This window comes from Alternaria rosae (assembly GCF_020736505.1).
Source record: "Alternaria rosae strain MPI-PUGE-AT-0040 chromosome Unknown BKA58scaffold_7, whole genome shotgun sequence".
Classification (NCBI taxonomy): domain Eukaryota; kingdom Fungi; phylum Ascomycota; class Dothideomycetes; order Pleosporales; family Pleosporaceae; genus Alternaria; species Alternaria rosae.
The window spans coordinates 592223-607136 of record NW_025763576.1 but is presented as its reverse complement, the minus strand read 5'-3'; the positions used below and the strand labels follow the sequence as shown (position 1 = coordinate 607136).

General features: G+C 52.3%; 7 protein-coding genes across 7 annotated transcripts; 3 read left to right on the top strand and 4 right to left on the bottom strand.

Moving 5' to 3' along the window:
- Positions 1-137: 137 nt before the first annotated feature.
- BKA58DRAFT_205632 (prenylated rab acceptor 1) lies at positions 138-1039 on the top strand. Its single transcript, XM_046165928.1, has 2 exons — positions 138-189; positions 309-1039. The coding sequence occupies exon 2, from the start codon at positions 398-400 to the stop codon at positions 926-928; it is 531 nt and encodes a 176-aa protein (XP_046023154.1). The 5' UTR covers positions 138-189; positions 309-397; the 3' UTR covers positions 929-1039.
- BKA58DRAFT_460225 (uncharacterized protein) lies at positions 961-2483 on the top strand (the record flags this gene model as incomplete). Its single annotated transcript, XM_046174755.1, has 1 exon — positions 961-2483. A coding segment is annotated over one exon (1329 nt), but the record flags the coding sequence as incomplete, so codon positions are not given.
- Positions 2484-2949: 466 nt separating this feature from the next.
- BKA58DRAFT_388098 (uncharacterized protein) lies at positions 2950-4600 on the top strand. Its single transcript, XM_046170618.1, has one exon. It carries the CDS (start codon positions 3429-3431, stop codon positions 4182-4184), a length of 756 nt encoding a protein of 251 aa, XP_046023152.1. The 5' UTR covers positions 2950-3428; the 3' UTR covers positions 4185-4600.
- Positions 4527-5651, bottom strand: BKA58DRAFT_403380 (DnaJ domain-containing protein; the record flags this gene model as incomplete). The annotated part of the gene is made up of 5 exons (XM_046171785.1): positions 4527-4559; positions 4797-5406; positions 5468-5528; positions 5582-5599; positions 5648-5651. The coding sequence occupies 5 exons, from the start codon at positions 5649-5651 to the stop codon at positions 4527-4529; spliced, it is 726 nt and encodes a 241-aa protein (XP_046023151.1).
- A 648-nt stretch (positions 5652-6299) lies between these two features.
- On the bottom strand, positions 6300-8491 carry BKA58DRAFT_403379 (UBA domain-containing protein 3; the record flags this gene model as incomplete). Its single annotated transcript, XM_046171784.1, has 4 exons — positions 6300-8051; positions 8105-8215; positions 8305-8321; positions 8377-8491. The coding sequence occupies 4 exons, from the start codon at positions 8489-8491 to the stop codon at positions 6300-6302; spliced, it is 1995 nt and encodes a 664-aa protein (XP_046023150.1).
- Positions 8492-9822: 1331 nt separating this feature from the next.
- On the bottom strand, positions 9823-12033 carry BKA58DRAFT_205548 (uncharacterized protein). The gene is made up of 4 exons (XM_046165927.1): positions 11535-12033; positions 10424-11481; positions 10225-10362; positions 9823-10164 (listed from the first exon to the last, which is right to left on the bottom strand). Exons 1-4 carry the CDS (start codon positions 11885-11887, stop codon positions 10004-10006), a joined length of 1710 nt encoding a protein of 569 aa, XP_046023149.1. The 5' UTR covers positions 11888-12033; the 3' UTR covers positions 9823-10003.
- A 51-nt stretch (positions 12034-12084) lies between these two features.
- Positions 12085-14596, bottom strand: BKA58DRAFT_460211 (uncharacterized protein; the record flags this gene model as incomplete). Its single annotated transcript, XM_046174753.1, has 5 exons — positions 12085-12592; positions 12645-12761; positions 12808-12978; positions 13032-13202; positions 13250-14596. Coding segments are annotated over 5 exons (2007 nt in total), but the record flags the coding sequence as incomplete, so codon positions are not given.
- Between the last annotated feature and the right edge of the window lie 318 nt (positions 14597-14914).

Here is a 14914-nt window from a genome sequence, read left to right as displayed (position 1 = left end):
ACTCGGCTGAGCGTGTGGCTGTGTCTGTGGGCAGGCGCGACCCTGAACTACGGGATTCGCGGCAGGGGCCAACAAAAGTTCCCAGACGGTCAGCGACACGCAACCTCCTCAACAACTCGACTTGCACTCATCTACACTCACTTCCGCCGCGTCAGCGCATTCACTCTCTCGCGACTCTTTCCCATTCACGTAAGGCAGCCATCTACTACATACAATTCCACCTCGTTCCCCTCTAGAGGACACATCTCTAGCCTTCCCTCGATCTCCACCACTATCAGCAGCTGAACTGACCATGACTTCCCCTAAAGATCTCGAAGAACAACAGCAGACCCTCATTACCCCCGATCAACGCCATCAAACCCCACCTCCTGAAATCACAACCCACACACCTTTCATCATGTCTCGCTTCAGCATCCCCATCGATGCCCTGACATCCAGGATGAACTTGGGCGGACGCTTCGACAGCATCCGCTCAACTTCAGTCTCCTCGCGATTCGCCAACCTGCGACCCATCTCCGAATTCTTCGACTTCAAGCGCATCTCCAAGCCCGCCAACTTCAGCGAGGTACAGAGCAGGGTCAACTACAACTTGGGCTACTTCTCGAGCAACTATGCCGCTGTCTTCGTCATGCTCAGCATCTACAGCCTGCTCACCAACTTGATGCTGCTCTTTGTCATCATCCTTGTGGTCGGTGGTATGTTTGGAATCGGCAAGCTAGAGGGCAATGATCTCCAGCTCGGTAGCTGGCGCGCGAGCACCTCCCAGCTGTACACCACGCTCTTCGTCATTGCGATTCCTCTCGGACTCTGGGCCTCGCCATTTTCTACTGTTCTCTGGCTCATCGGCGCAACTGGTGTCACAGTTGTGGGCCACGCTGCATTTTTGGACAAGCCCATTGAGTCAGCTTTTTCCGAGGAGGCGGTCTAGGTGGTCGGCCGCGAACTCCTCCTTACACTACGCCCCGCTGGGGAAGACCATCAGGGGGCTCGTCGGGTGTGGGGAGATACTACGAGGGGGGACAGAACGACGTGCATAGGTTTCAAGAATTGGATAGCGACGACGAGAAGGGTGGCGTTGTATTAGATCAGGCGTTTCAGCCGGCTTTGAACGGCAAGAGCATCAATCCGGATGAGCTATACTTTAATGATATGGATATTAGAGCGTGGGAGGGCAGGGCATCAGCTTTGGGTGAGGCAACATACCAAGACCGTGGTCAGCAACAGCATCATGACGAGTATCTTGGTAACATGAGCAACAACTACAATTCGGCCGAATACGAGGAGATACTTTTCCGACGAGTACTTGACAAGATTCGCATATCAAGAGCAGCAGGCAGGGAAGACGTGGACCTCACTTCAGAAGAGCTAGACGCGTATAATTCACGATTTCGCGGCCCAAGGACAGCAGCAGTTCGCCCTGAAGTCCCATCTCGACCGAGCAGTGCTTACTACCCCAACGACTCCGCAAGTGGGGTTAGAGACGATACGACTAGCAAGCACGGCAGTTCCTCCAGATCGAAGAAAGACCAGAAGCGGAGTTCAATCTTCGGATCAAAATCAAAGGAGAAGCCCAGCAGTCGCAAACGTACCTCTACCGTATCGACCACAGATAGCCATGCACCGCCACCCGGCTTCGTCATACCTGGCCCAGATGGACAGTCTATGTATGCGCCCATCAATGCTTACCAGGGTAGCCTGGAACGGGAACGGGAACCTCCACGTCCAGCGTCCCGTTCCGCGTCTGATATTAGTCATTACGTCCCTTCGCCATCACACGCCAGTTTTTCTCGAGAAATGCTCGGCGCTTTTCCAGAATCTGTGGTTGATTACCGTCCCACCACACCTCCACGGCAAGGTCGTTCTATATCATCCCGACAGGCTGCATACGAAGCCGATCTCCAACACGGGTCACGCACAAGATCGTCCTCTATTCAATCCGCTGGACTTGTTCCATTCCCCGTAGAGCCCTACCAGTATCACAACTTCAGTCCTACATCCTCTGCATCACCGACTTCGCCTCAACCCCAATATACACGGAGTGTAAGCTCGGCCGTGTCAGAAGCTAGCTACGCATCAGTACCACGACGTGTTCCTGTCCCTGCTGCTGCACCGGCATCACTTCAGCGAGTGGCACCTGCAGCGCGTAGCCATGTCAGCCAGTCGGACCCAGCTTTGGCTGCGCAAGCATCAAGCTCTGCTACTCCAGCTCAACCTCAGGAAGCTGCCAGAGGAAGTGGCCATGGAGTTGAGAGACGGCGGAAGAGCGGTAAAAGTAGGAAGAAAGGTTGAAGCATCTCGATGTAGCTGTACATGGTACAAATCCCCCGCTCTCCAATCTGACACTTCTGATCCAATTGATTCTTGCTTTCGTAGACGTTGCATACAAGATACTGGCCTCGAAGACGGCCACGTATGTAGTGGGCCCTTGATACTTCTGTTGTACTGATGAATATATGTATTGCTTGCTCCACTGAGGTGTGTTGTTCGATAACAGTCATTCGATCTGACTCTTAATCAGTCAAACGTGTCTCGAACTGGGCAAAGAGCGCATGCAGGAACGGGACTGTCCCCTCAATCCAGCCCTTAGCACGAGTTGTTGAATGCCATATTGCGTGTGCTGCATCTGCATCTTGCAGCTGCATCTGGGTCTCGAACACTTGCAACGGTTTTCTAGACACTTATGCGACAAGGGTACGCGCACAACGGCCGTTGCATAACGGGAATTTCGATCGCGATCGCGTCAAAAGCTGCGAGGAGCAATCAAACAAAAATCGATATCCGTGTAGGAAGTTTTGATGCCATCGTGTTGCACTGCTCTCGCGTAGAGACGAATAATCTCCGCGATTTTCATGGTTCACGCACATCATCGCACAGTGCACAAGTGGGATCTGAGACGGCATAAATCGAGGTGGCGGTACCTGCAGGGCTACGCCGGTACGCCCAACCACCAAAAAGCGGTCAGTTAGCTGCGACGATCACTCCTCTCAGCTCCACAAGTTCGCGCACATCTTTAAGCTGGCCAAAGTTCCTTCCTTCATCAGCGAGCCCGCCGCAGATTCCCCAACCGTGCCATCTTTTGTGGTCTTTTTACCCGTCGACGTGTTCCTTACTAGTCATTTCCATTGTCTTCGTTGCGCACGGTGGCCTGTGTTGTCATAGTGTGAGAGTTGGGTTGTAGCCGCGAATTAGTTGGCTAGTAGGGCGCGCATCAGGCCAAGGCAGGGTCAGGAAGCAGGGAAAACCTTCGCTGGAGTGAGGCAAAGAGGAGGCGATTGAAGCCCAAGAGACCCACTCCCTTCACCGGTTGTGTGTTGCGACAGCTCTTCTAGTCCCTGGACACTGTTGTGCTGGCTTCAAGACTCACAGTCATAGAGTTATTGTTGTCGCTAAACCTCATCACCGCGCATACCAATAGCATCTTGCGCTGAATGCGCTGGGCGTCCCAATACACTTTACACCACCGCATCCCGACTTCTGTCGCTCGCGCGCATTCATCCCGACGCTCATCAACAACAAGCCTCGGAGTATCAACAACACCCCTTTCGGCTTCCATACACCCAAAACCAACCTTACTCCTACCCTCCTCAGCCCACACCACACAATCCGCCACCATGGGTTACGGTAGCAGCAACTGGAACCCCTTCTCCACGGGCTCACCCTCCCGACGCTCATCGTCCGGATACCGCCCCGGCTACGCATCGTCATCGTACTCGGCATCCTCGCGCCACCACAGCTCAACCTCACGCTACAAGCGCTCACCACGCGACTCCTACATGCAACACCTGTACAAGAAAATGCAACACTTCCTCCGCGAAATCTGGCGCTACGCCCAACGCCACCCGTACAAAGTCTTCTTCATGGTCATCATGCCGCTCGTCTCCGGCGGCGTGCTCCACAAACTCGCCCGCCAATTCGGCGTCAACCTGCCTGAGATGGGCGGCTCAGGAGCAAGAGGGGGGTACTCCGGCTCAGGACACACCAGTAGCAACAACCACTACAGCGGCGGTGGAGCCAGCAGCGGCTACTACGGCAGCCAGGGATACGGCATGGAGAGCAGCCGGAGCGGCCCGAGTAACGGAGGCGGAGGCATGATGGCAGGCCTCGGCAACATCGACATGCAGAGCGTCTCTTCTGGCATCGGCGGTCTGGCTAGTCTGGCGAGTATGGCAAGCAAGTTCATGTAAAGAGTTGAAGAGGGGGCTGACGAGCCGCCTTTTCTAGGAACGGTTGAGAATATCTTTACTATTACGCGCGTTGTGGGGAATCTGACGGGCAGTCGGAATGATTGGTGACATGAGGAGCAGAGGAGTGATCCTCTGCACCCTCTCCCGCAGATCATGAGTGAGGAGATGGCAAGGAAGTGGGATTATTGGAAGGGGGGATGACAGGTGGTAAAAAGGCGGTATGCTTTTGTTTTTGGGCTTTCTCGTTGCCACGACGTTACGACGGCGCGTTGGGGGGACGTTTAGTCACGTTCTCTCCTGTTCTTTCCGGTTTCGGCCTGCTTAGCTTTTTTTTTTGTTCCATTAGAGATATCCCTCCTTTGAGTAGGCTTGGACCTACCTGGCGTTCAGATGCAAATGCAAACTTGCTCTCCCTATACCTCACTACACACCCCCATGCGTGCACTCAGCTCATACCATCAAGCTTGTAAAGTCCATGTAGTAGATTGTCCAATCTAATCCAACAGTGAAAAGGTACTCAGGTAACCAGAACAAACTCCAAGGATATCGCCATTCATACAGCCCGTCACTCCCCCCCCCCCCCTCCTTCTCCTGCCCCCATCAACCACTTACAACATTAGCAAACACCTTCGCCGCAAGCCCACTCAACAACCTTGCCTTATCCGCCTGCGGCATCTCCTGAAACACAGCATAAACGCTCTTCCCCTTCGTATCCCTCACCGCCCCTAGTCTATTCCCCGCTACCGCCCCCGCAACCATACCCGGGAAGTTTGCCACAATGAACCCCATAGCCCCTCCACTCAGCCCACCTACAATACTCCAAAACTTCGACGTAGGATGCGCATCCTGATCCGCCATACCTTCCTCCCGTAGCATCTCCTCAAAGATACCGCCGAACTGCTCTTCGGAGAACCGGTTGTGGCTTTCTTCCGTGTTGCCGGCGGGCGCGCTGCCGAAACCGAAAGCCGACCACGGGAAGCCTTGGGCGAAGCCTCCTGCACCGGCGCCTGCATTGCCCGGGATTTCTTCTTCAAAGTCCGAGTCGGGCGTTGCGGTGCTGCCGGTGAAACTGTTGTAGGTGCGGGCGGCGTCGTAGTCGCGGCGCCGTGTGGCGTCTGATAACGTGTAGTAGGCGTCGTTGATTTGTTGGAAGCGCTTTGTGCGGCTTGCGCGCTCGGGGGAGTCGGAGGGGACGCGATCGGGGTGGTGCTTTAGTGCTGCTCTGTGGGGGGGAATGTTAGAGATTGAGTAGAGAGGTGTGTGTGGGGTGGGTGAGAAAGTACTTTTTGTAGGCATCGCGGATTTGCTGCTGTGATGCTTTCGAGTCGACCTCGAGGGTTTTGTCTATAATGGTATATGAGTTTTCGGGTAGGAACCAGAGATTTGTGTGCACGTACAGTAATCTGGTTGGGGAGCTGCGTGGTGTCAGTAGGAGTTAATGGCTAGGCTGCTGTATATCTCACCCATGATGTTGGCTGGTTTCGGAGATTGGAACTCGGACTGGAGAGTAGTGTTTAGATTGAGTGTTGGGAAGGCGATAGAGACCACGAGCAAACTTCAGGTAAGTGAGGATGTAGGATGTAGGTTGTGGGTATAGTGGTGCGAAGTTCAGGGACAGGTACGCGGGTCGCAGCAATGACGTAGACGCGAGAGGCCTAGCCACAGTGGCTTCACGTTTGCACGTGAAAAAGCAAACCTGAAACCATGGGCTTGGGAATTCCTGCAGATCATGTGCTATACACAGACGCAACACAGGGATTTAAGCTTTTCGATTGAATTATCCTAGTTCGAGAAGAGACAAGCATAAGGTTCGGACGAAAATAAATCAGCATGTGTTGTCTACCAGTTGTGGAAGTCAGACGAACTCAGCCTTCAGTCTTTAGGTACATAGAACGGAATAGTAATTAGTGTTAAGGCGATGCGGCGCACGTCCTAGCTAGGTATCATACAACAAACCTCGATCAAACCCCCTCAATCTCAGCCCTCCAATGCTTCCAAGCCATCTCTTCAATCATGTCCAATAACACACTCCCTCCAGATCAAAAGTATCAACAAAGAAAAGGATCTCCTTATAGAGCTCCGTACAATGAAGAGGCGATGCAACACCAATCATATCTATCGCCTGAAACTCGAACTTAGGCCGGCGAATGCGTCAGGAGAATGCCGTCCACTCATTAATCCAGAAAAGTCCACGCTCTCGTTGCTGACATGTCTCAGGCCGGGCGTTTGTGCGGCAGATAATGCTTGCCCTTGTGGTGCCCCGGCCATGCCAGCAAACGGGTTCGCGCGTCCAGGCACTTGTGCAGCAGGCATTGAAGCTTGCACAGCTGTTGGTTGAGCTTGTTGCTGCGGCGCTTGCTGAGGAGCCTGCTGAGGCTGATTGTATAGCGAAAGAATCGAGGCGTTCTTGTCGAAGGGATTGGAGCTTTGCTGTTGGTAGAGCGCCTGTTGATTCTGGAAACTCTGCTGCTGGGTCTGATAATTTTGTTGTGGATCCTGGTTTTGGAAGCCTGATTGTTGGGTCTGCCAAGGGTTCGCTGATTGGGGAGCTGAGACCTGGTTATACTGCGGCTGTGGTTGTTGTTGTGGCTGTTGCTGTTGCTGCTGTTGTTGCATTTGTTGCGACCAAGGATTAGGCATCTGCTGCTGCGGTGGAGCAGACATCGGCTGAGACATCTGTTGCTGTTGAATAGCTGGCTGCCCAAATGGATTTGAACTTGCCAGATTGGTCGGTGTAAACATTTGGCTTTTCGAAGATCTCAAAAAGGGATTTCCTGGGCTCGAGGGATTGGACATGGACTGATACTGTGGCTGTTGCGGTGCAAAGAAGGCGCTGTATTGTTCGGGTATTTGCGGCATCGGTGGCGGAGTAAACGACTGGTTGTACGGGTTCGTTTGTGCAAAAGACGAGGGTGTTGAATCAGCGTAGCCTCCAGTTCGGTTCGGGAATAAGGGTTGTTGAGGTTGCTGATTCGATATTTGCATCCCTTGAAACGTCTGTTCGAGGCTTTGCTGCTGTTGATCCCATGGGTTTTGTTGATAGCCGAAATTTTGCTGCTGCTGCTGCTGTTGCTGGGGGACCTGTTGCTGGGCATATCCTTGAGGCGCCTGTTGCTGAGCATATCCCTGAGACGCTTGTTGTAAAAATGGATTGTAGGACGTTTGCTGGGTCTGGAGAGGGGCGAGTTGTGGTTGCTGTTGAGGAGCCTGCGCGGGAGCGTCTAACGCATCGAAAGGATTCGTAGAAGACGCGGTAGCGGGTGCGGTGTTAACAGTGTCGAATGAAATGCCATTGGACGAAGGCTGCGAAGCCGGTGTCGGTGTGCTTCCCCTCGATCTGCCAGGATCCTGCTCTCCAAGTCGAATCAAAGCCTCCACTGCCCGGTCCAGATTCCCATTTAGCCCCTTCAACACCGTGGCGTTGCGCTTGTCGTCTGGGAAGCCCATATCCCGAAGAGTTGAAAGCTTCGAATCCAGACCATCGCCCGAAGTGTGTATGTTGGACCCAAAGACTCTGGACGGCTTGTTGATCCGTGGCGGCGACTGGTCTTGTTGACTGAACCCTCCCAGACCTGGTGACAGGGGAGGCGTGAGATCCCGTGTCGTGGAGGCCTTTCGCAATCCAAATCCAAAGCGGCCGGTGGGCTTCGGCGGTAATGGCGGTGGCCGGTCCTCAGAGCTCGTGCTGCCTGTATTCTGTCGCGTGCCCGGTCGCGAAGCATCCAAGTACATTCTCTGCTCGTATTTTGCCCGTATGTATCTCTCCATCGCACTGTCTACTTCGTCGATATCGATGGGTATGGAGGGCTTGACGTTGCGCGGGTTGTACGTCTTGTTCGACTCGAGATTACCAATGCGCTTCATGTTCTAAACAGAAGTCAGCAATCCGACATGAACCGCGGAGGTCTAACAAGTCTTACGTCTACTTGCGCATTGTCCCACTTGTCCATACTCAAGGACTTGACCTTGGAAATGTGCGTTCCCAGTTTCCGATGTAGGGCCGCGCATCGCATGCACAGGAAGATGCCCAGCTACAGCAGACGTCAGTTTGGGCTTACGGTCGAGGAATGGTCGGTTCGTAGAGGGGTACGGTTTCGTATCGTGGTATGGGTAGACTTACACTCCAGCTTGCCCATCCTGTATAACCTGGTTAGCATCTGAGAGCCCAACGAGATGCGCCTGCACTACATACCTGGATTCCGCGCGCCACAGTCTGCGCATGTCCCATTTCCAGGGACAGTCTTGATGAGGTCCTGCAGCGCACGCTCATTACGCGCCTGCTGGCGTTTGTTCAGAGCCGACGCCATATCGTCCAGTCTGGAAGGAGGAAGCGGTTCGGGCGGAGGTTGAAGATCGGGGAGCGGCAGAACGTGCACGAGAGCAATACGCGCGGGGAAAGGGGGCAAGACGGACGGCAAGAGGGCGCGTATGTAAGATTACCAGAAAATGAACAAGTCCATCGCAAAGCAAAACATGAGCACAGAAAGGGGAGCTCGTAGGGCCCTTAGTTGACACGCGCGATGACGAGTAATGCATCCGTTCCACTTCACACATGGCATCCGCACAAGCTCCAGAACCCTGCGTTTTTGGTCTATATACAGCATCATGCCCCTGTCTGAGCTTGCTACATTCCGCCCAAAAGTACATCATCGTCCTCCCAGCCCGATGGGCGTGGAACAGCTTACGACAGCGCATGAACGACGTGCAGGCTTGGTGGCGCGACTCCTAGACGCTGCCGATCTGGTATAGATAGGGCCGAGGCCGCCGTTCTCGTTGCCGCAGATACGACTTAAAGCTGACAGACATTGCAGTCGTCAGCTCTTTGGTACTCTCTCTAGAGAAGGAATCTTCCCAGCTAGTCAAAAGCACACGAGCATACGCAAAATACACGCAAAGAGCACGTTCGAAACTCTCAGCACTGTTGAAAAGAATGTATGGTCACGCAGGTGGCTTCAAGCAACATAGAAATCGTAGCAAAAAGCCTAAAAGTGCCAGGTATTGTTCTAGTGACGCAAATATGACAACTATAGAGATGAAGAGCTCAGTATAGCCGTTGATTAATCGTCCATTGTGATTTTGTGAATATGAAAGGAAAGGTGAGCCCGAGCTGCGACGAGCTTTTCAGGCGCGCGGGCGGTGCCAAGCAATGCTGACAAAGACTGGGGTCCGAGCGGGCTAATTCTTCGCACCTAAAACCAAGCTCTGGCTCGTTCTTCTGCTCATCAACAACCTCGCGATGTACAGTTTGCGGCACGTGCTCGACGCGGAATGATCAGTGTTTGTCGTTCTTCGAGTCGTCGCTGCTGTGCATGTTGTATGCTACTACCCCACTCTTGCCTGCTCCCTGGCTCGTCTTCATGGCCAGGAAGCAACTTTTCTCTCTGTGGGAGATTAATATTGGTTTTTAGCAGAGCCGTGTCTTCTCCACCCTACCCATATTCATCTGTGGATGTGTAGGACTATAATTGGACATACATCTTTTTGTCGTTTTATATACTTTGTGCTGATTGTCGTCGTGACAATCTGAGCTTCGATGTGCGTTGGACGACGTGCCTCAATGATCCTCTAAGATGACCAACCACATGGCAGCTCCAGTTGATCGGGTTTCGAGCTTCACTTCACGTTCAGATATCATGGTCGTGCTCTTAGCTATGCTTCGAGCGGGTTGACCAGCACAATCTCAAGACACAATTACTATGCATCATCATGACATGTGGAACGCCAAACTAAGCTGCCTGCACCGATACATTTCGAAGCCATCTATTTCCAGCTTCGAGCACTAGTATACACAGTTCCAATATCCACACCAATACCGCACCTTATAGATGCGCCTTTGATACCCCATCCCCCCGGAACCGCTTTGGCCAGATACCCTGCTTTCCAGGCGAAAGTATACCATTAGGATCGACAGCGTCCTTGATCGTCTCAACGAACCTTCGGTAAGCATGATCGTTGAAATCGTACAGCGAAGCGACGCGATCTGGGCAGGGAGTTAGCGACTGCAGACAGGCAATCTCAAGGCAGAAGATATTAGGCATACCCATGGTGTTCACATGGCTTCGATACTTGCTGTATCCCCTCTTCTTCCCCGCCTCGAAAAGGTTATCGAAGATGTTCTGTACTGCTTTCCGATGTGTCGCGTTTGTCTTGTCAAACGTGAACATGTTGACGAAAATGACTAGATAAGGTATAAAAGTCAGTATATGTCAACATCTCATACTTGGACAGTCTGATCTTACCATGACGCTCATGCATGAAGAAGTCACAAAACAGATCAAAGTTATCCGCCTCGCAGATCTTCTTCGCCGTCTTGACCCAGTCTAAAATCTCATTTCCTTTGGAAGGTATGATAGGGCTGTAGTCGTAGTGCGCACCAATGCCGCCTCCGGACTTGGGTAGGCGGAACTTCACCATGGGAAGCGACCAGAGCGTCGGTATGCCAACGAAGAACCCACCGTCCATCTCAGGAACAGATGTAGGATCCAGCGTCTCCCCATCCGGTGCAGAGAAGATCTTCCCAATCAACCGACCCTTTGGCGCTTTCTTCCCAATAATCTTCTTCAGTTCGTCGAAATGCGCTTGAATGACATCTCTCGCGCCATACAGACCGAACTTGGCGTTCCAGTAACCCAGGTCAAACTGCTTCTGTAACTCTTTGATCCTCCAGTCCGGTATCGAAGTGTCATGTGGCCAGAAGTCTTCTCTCGGACCCATCATACCCAGCCATTCCGTCACGTTGGACACGTAGACGGTGTTGGGAAGCAAACCATCGCGTCGCAACGGCCCGAAGATATCGACAATTGTTTCCACGTCTTCGAAATCCGGCATGTCGAACGAGCAGGACATAAAGGCTTGAGGTGCGGGTGTGAGCCAGATACCAAGCTTAGTCACGATACCGAGATTAGACTGCAGGAACAAGCCTTCGATACTGGGGCCGAACGAAAACTTGGAGAGATGTGCGGATGGCGAGTTGGACATGGCGAATTGACCTGTTCGGACGAGCTCGCCGTTCGCTAGCATGGCTTCTACGCCGGCGATGTGTTGATGGTGCGTCCCTGTGGGTGTGAAGCCTGTGCCGCGATCGATTGTGTTTCCGATGACTGAGCCCCATCCGAGCGATGGTACTGAAGGCCATACGTTGAGCTTGTTCTTGACGCAGTAGTCGTAGAGATCGGTGAAGGTGACACCCGGTTCGACGACGGCGTAGGCGTACTCAGAATTTACTTCGATGACCTTATCCATGCGGTGGAGATCTAGTGCTACGCATCCGGTTACGCGAGGTGCTGGTCCGCCGTATCTATTCAATGGTCAGATGGCTTGTAGCTGGTTTGTACATGGGAATGTACTGACCCGAGATTCTTTCCCCGTGAGAATGTCCACACTGGAATGCCATACTCGTTCGAAATCTTCAGCACGTCTCGTAATTCCTCGATATTTTTCGGTCGTACGGCTGCGCTGGGCATCTTGCGAGTTCCTTCTTCCTCGTGCAACTCATACGGGTCGATGTACTCTGTCAATGCATCACCTAGGCACACCTGCGCATCACCAACAACACCCTTGTATCTCGCGATCGCCTTGTCAAATGCATCCCGGCTAACACCCGGGGGCAGTACCGACTTTAGCGGAACAGTAATAGAGTCTTTGAAGAGGTTGAAATGTGTGGACTGGTATTCCGGGTCGATGTACATTGGTGATGGTGTCATTGTGAAATATGTCTGATGTGTGTTGCAAGGAGATGATCTATATCTCTACGATACTCTGCTGTTAATGTATCCTGCAGGAACGGGCTCTCCCGGCTAGGTGAAGACATGGGTGCCGAAGCGCTAGCTGACATGTGTGAAGGTGTCGTTCCCCACATTGCGGAGAACCTTGGAAGACCCCACATCTACCTTTCTCCAACATTTTCGGCCCTTATCGTGGCGTCACGCCTCTGGGTGGGAAGCTAGCGTTTCCAAGACGCGTATTTCTACGACGTCTGCAATGTAAGTAGTTTTAGGGGTACTCCAGAGATCGTGTGTTATAGCACTTGTCGTGCGCGAGCAGATCTCTTAGTGCACATACGTCTCAGTTACGATGATAGAATTTCTTCGATCTGGGTGCTCTTTATTCGCAAAAGATTCGAGATGGCATCTTTGAGACGCCAGAGAACCATCGCGGACAACATAGTCTCATGTTGTGGCAATAAACAGTGCCACCCCGCCTGAACATTACCACCTCAATCCCGTCTTCTCCTCCCATATCTTCACGACTGACGTAGCCTTGATTCCCGTGAACTTTTCTTTGTGAGAGAATGCTAACTTACGCAAAACTCGTTCAAATACAACACGTCTGGTCGTTTCTGGAAGCTTGTGCGCCTTACAAAGACTGTCGACTTGCTCAAAGTTGACGTCAGACCCAGCCGCTGATTCCTATCATATACTTAGTAACGGAAACGATAATGTGTGGACGGGAGAGTAATACCTCGGAGATGCCTCGTCGCTGGAGAATCTTCATCAGTATATCCCAGACTTCATGGCCAGTCATCATTGATACTGCGGACCAGGAACCAAAGAGTAGATTCACAGTAACCGGTATATGCTGGAGCTTGTTAGCGCTATATCCAAAGATGTATGCGAAGTCTCACTGTCAGCATATAATCAAATACGAAGGGCATAGCTCTCAGTTCTGGGAATGCATTTGGTTTTGCAACCACCCAAGGTATGAGCTGTTTCTCAATATTCTTCAAAGTATCGATAAAACTGAATGGTGGTCCGGGTTTGGGAAACGCGTAGATGATAGCTTGTTCGAGCTCAATCTTTGTACGAGTGCTGTCCGTGCCACCCAAGCTCGTAACGATGATTTACTCACACGAATTAGCTGAGGTGTTACAGTTGGATAGCGAGATCTTACTGCAGCCGAGATTCTGCGGTCGAGGTTGTTCATGATCGTTCGTGTAACTTCCATACAGTGAAGTGCGGTGATGATACCCGTGCCCCAGAGCAATACGGCCACCGGAGTCTCGACTTCGATCGTGGGCGCCTGTATAGGGTTAGTTGATTGAACTGTATCCGCTTCCAAAGACTGACCAGATCTATGATGCCACGAGAATGCCGAACAGCGTGTCCGCCCTCAGCTTCTGCACCGCTCACATGTGGCTGGGAGTAACGTTTGTCTGTCGATAAACGTCCTGACGCGCCCGTCGCTTCTGATGTCGAATTTATTTGAGCGTCTAAATAAGGAGCGCCCGATCTTCCCGATGGATGAGTCACAATCTCGCGTTTGACGACAAGCCTCTCTGGTGAGGGTGTGCTAAGCCTTTCTGCATAGATGAACGGGCGAGATAAGCTGCCCTGTGTATTTTTCGTAGTTTTCCGCGAGACACTTGGAGTGTCGACAGGCGCTGGTGTTGCGCGAGTTAACTGCTGCTCGTCACCCGATGGATGTGATTCTGGTCGCTCTAACATCTCGCGGTCGCCACCTAGTAGCTTTTGCAAACTCTCAACCCATTTTTCGAACTCTCCAGCTGGCATACCATCGATCAGGGACTGCATCTCGCATCTGATTTGTTTCTTTGATGCATCAGGTCCAAGCTTGCGTTTTGCAATCGGTAATGCATGATAAGCAAATAGATCACTCGTGCGTGAAAAGGTATCAGCTACAGCGTCGCCTGCGATATCTGCTCTCTTGATGTCCCATAACCACTTCGAAGATATCTTGCGATCTTTTCCCTTTGAAGTGTGTTGCTGAAGTGGAAGCGGAGCTGCTGGCAAGCTAACGTGGGGGTTTGTGGATTTTGCACCACGGTCGTCAGCACCTGGCCGTGCTCGCTTCGACTCTTTGTCCGGCTTCTTATGTCTCTTCATCTTCGGTGGCGGTGTAGGCTCGTAATCAGAAACACCGCTGATACTCACGTCTCCATCACTGCTGTCGTTTTCTTGTGGTGCGTTAGCATGGGCTAGCCATTCCGTGGAGCGTTTTGGGGCCTTCGCCTTCATTCGAAGTAGGCGAGCAGTAACGTAATCCACAATGTCTTCTCCAAGCTTGTCTCCATGCGCTCTTGCGCTGGTAGATAACATAGCCTTCAGAACTGCATCAACCTTGGCAGCCGTGTCGAGATTTTCGGCGATCATCGAGACCATGCGCTTCGTCATCTCGTTGCCAAAGATCTCTGACATCCTGCGTATGTTCTTTTCCGGAGCATGTTCTTCGCGCATGTGCTGTTCTAGTGCTTGAGGTCCCAGTTGATCCAAAATGCCCTCAGGAAAGCACATTCGTACGAGCCCTTGAACGGCGTTCTTGAACACATCATTGCCGAGGTCGGTTGCAGATGATATGACCTTAATTCGGAATATCCAGTCTTCTCCAGTGGGTAGTGATGTTGAACGGCCCTGCTTCTGGGCCAGGTATGCGTCCTTGACGGATCCGGCGCGCGACAAATGCGGATCGGGCTCGTCGTATTGGGTGCGTTTCGAGGTAACACGTGCGCGCTTCGAAGCTGTACTCCGGGCTGTAGATTGCGACTTCTGCAAATCATTAGCTTAGTCGCGACTGAGGTGCACTCGCGTCATCGTGGCTGGTAGAAGCTGACGCGGTCGCATTAACACTTACTCGTCGCTTCTTTGTTCCGCTCGCCATGATCGTGACCTTCAAGAGACTGAGAGTCAAGCGACGGGTGAGATTTGAAGTGGACGAGAGTTGGTGGAGTGGAATGAAAATTTGGCAGTCATGACAGGTGAACGTGAGAGAGGGAA

Coding starts and splice junctions, on each gene's coding strand:
- BKA58DRAFT_205632 (XM_046165928.1), top strand. CDS start 398: ATGTCTCGCTTCAGCATCCCCATCGATGCCCTGACATCCAGGATGAAC.
- BKA58DRAFT_388098 (XM_046170618.1), top strand. CDS start 3,429: ATGCGCTGGGCGTCCCAATACACTTTACACCACCGCATCCCGACTTCT.
- BKA58DRAFT_205548 (XM_046165927.1), bottom strand. CDS start 11,887: ATGACACCATCACCAATGTACATCGACCCGGAATACCAGTCCACACAT. Junction 11,482..11,534: donor TCACGGGGAAAGAATCTCGG/GTCAGTACATTC, acceptor ACCATTGAATAG/ATACGGCGGACCAGCACCTC. Junction 10,363..10,423: donor CTTCATGCATGAGCGTCATG/GTAAGATCAGAC, acceptor TACCTTATCTAG/TCATTTTCGTCAACATGTTC.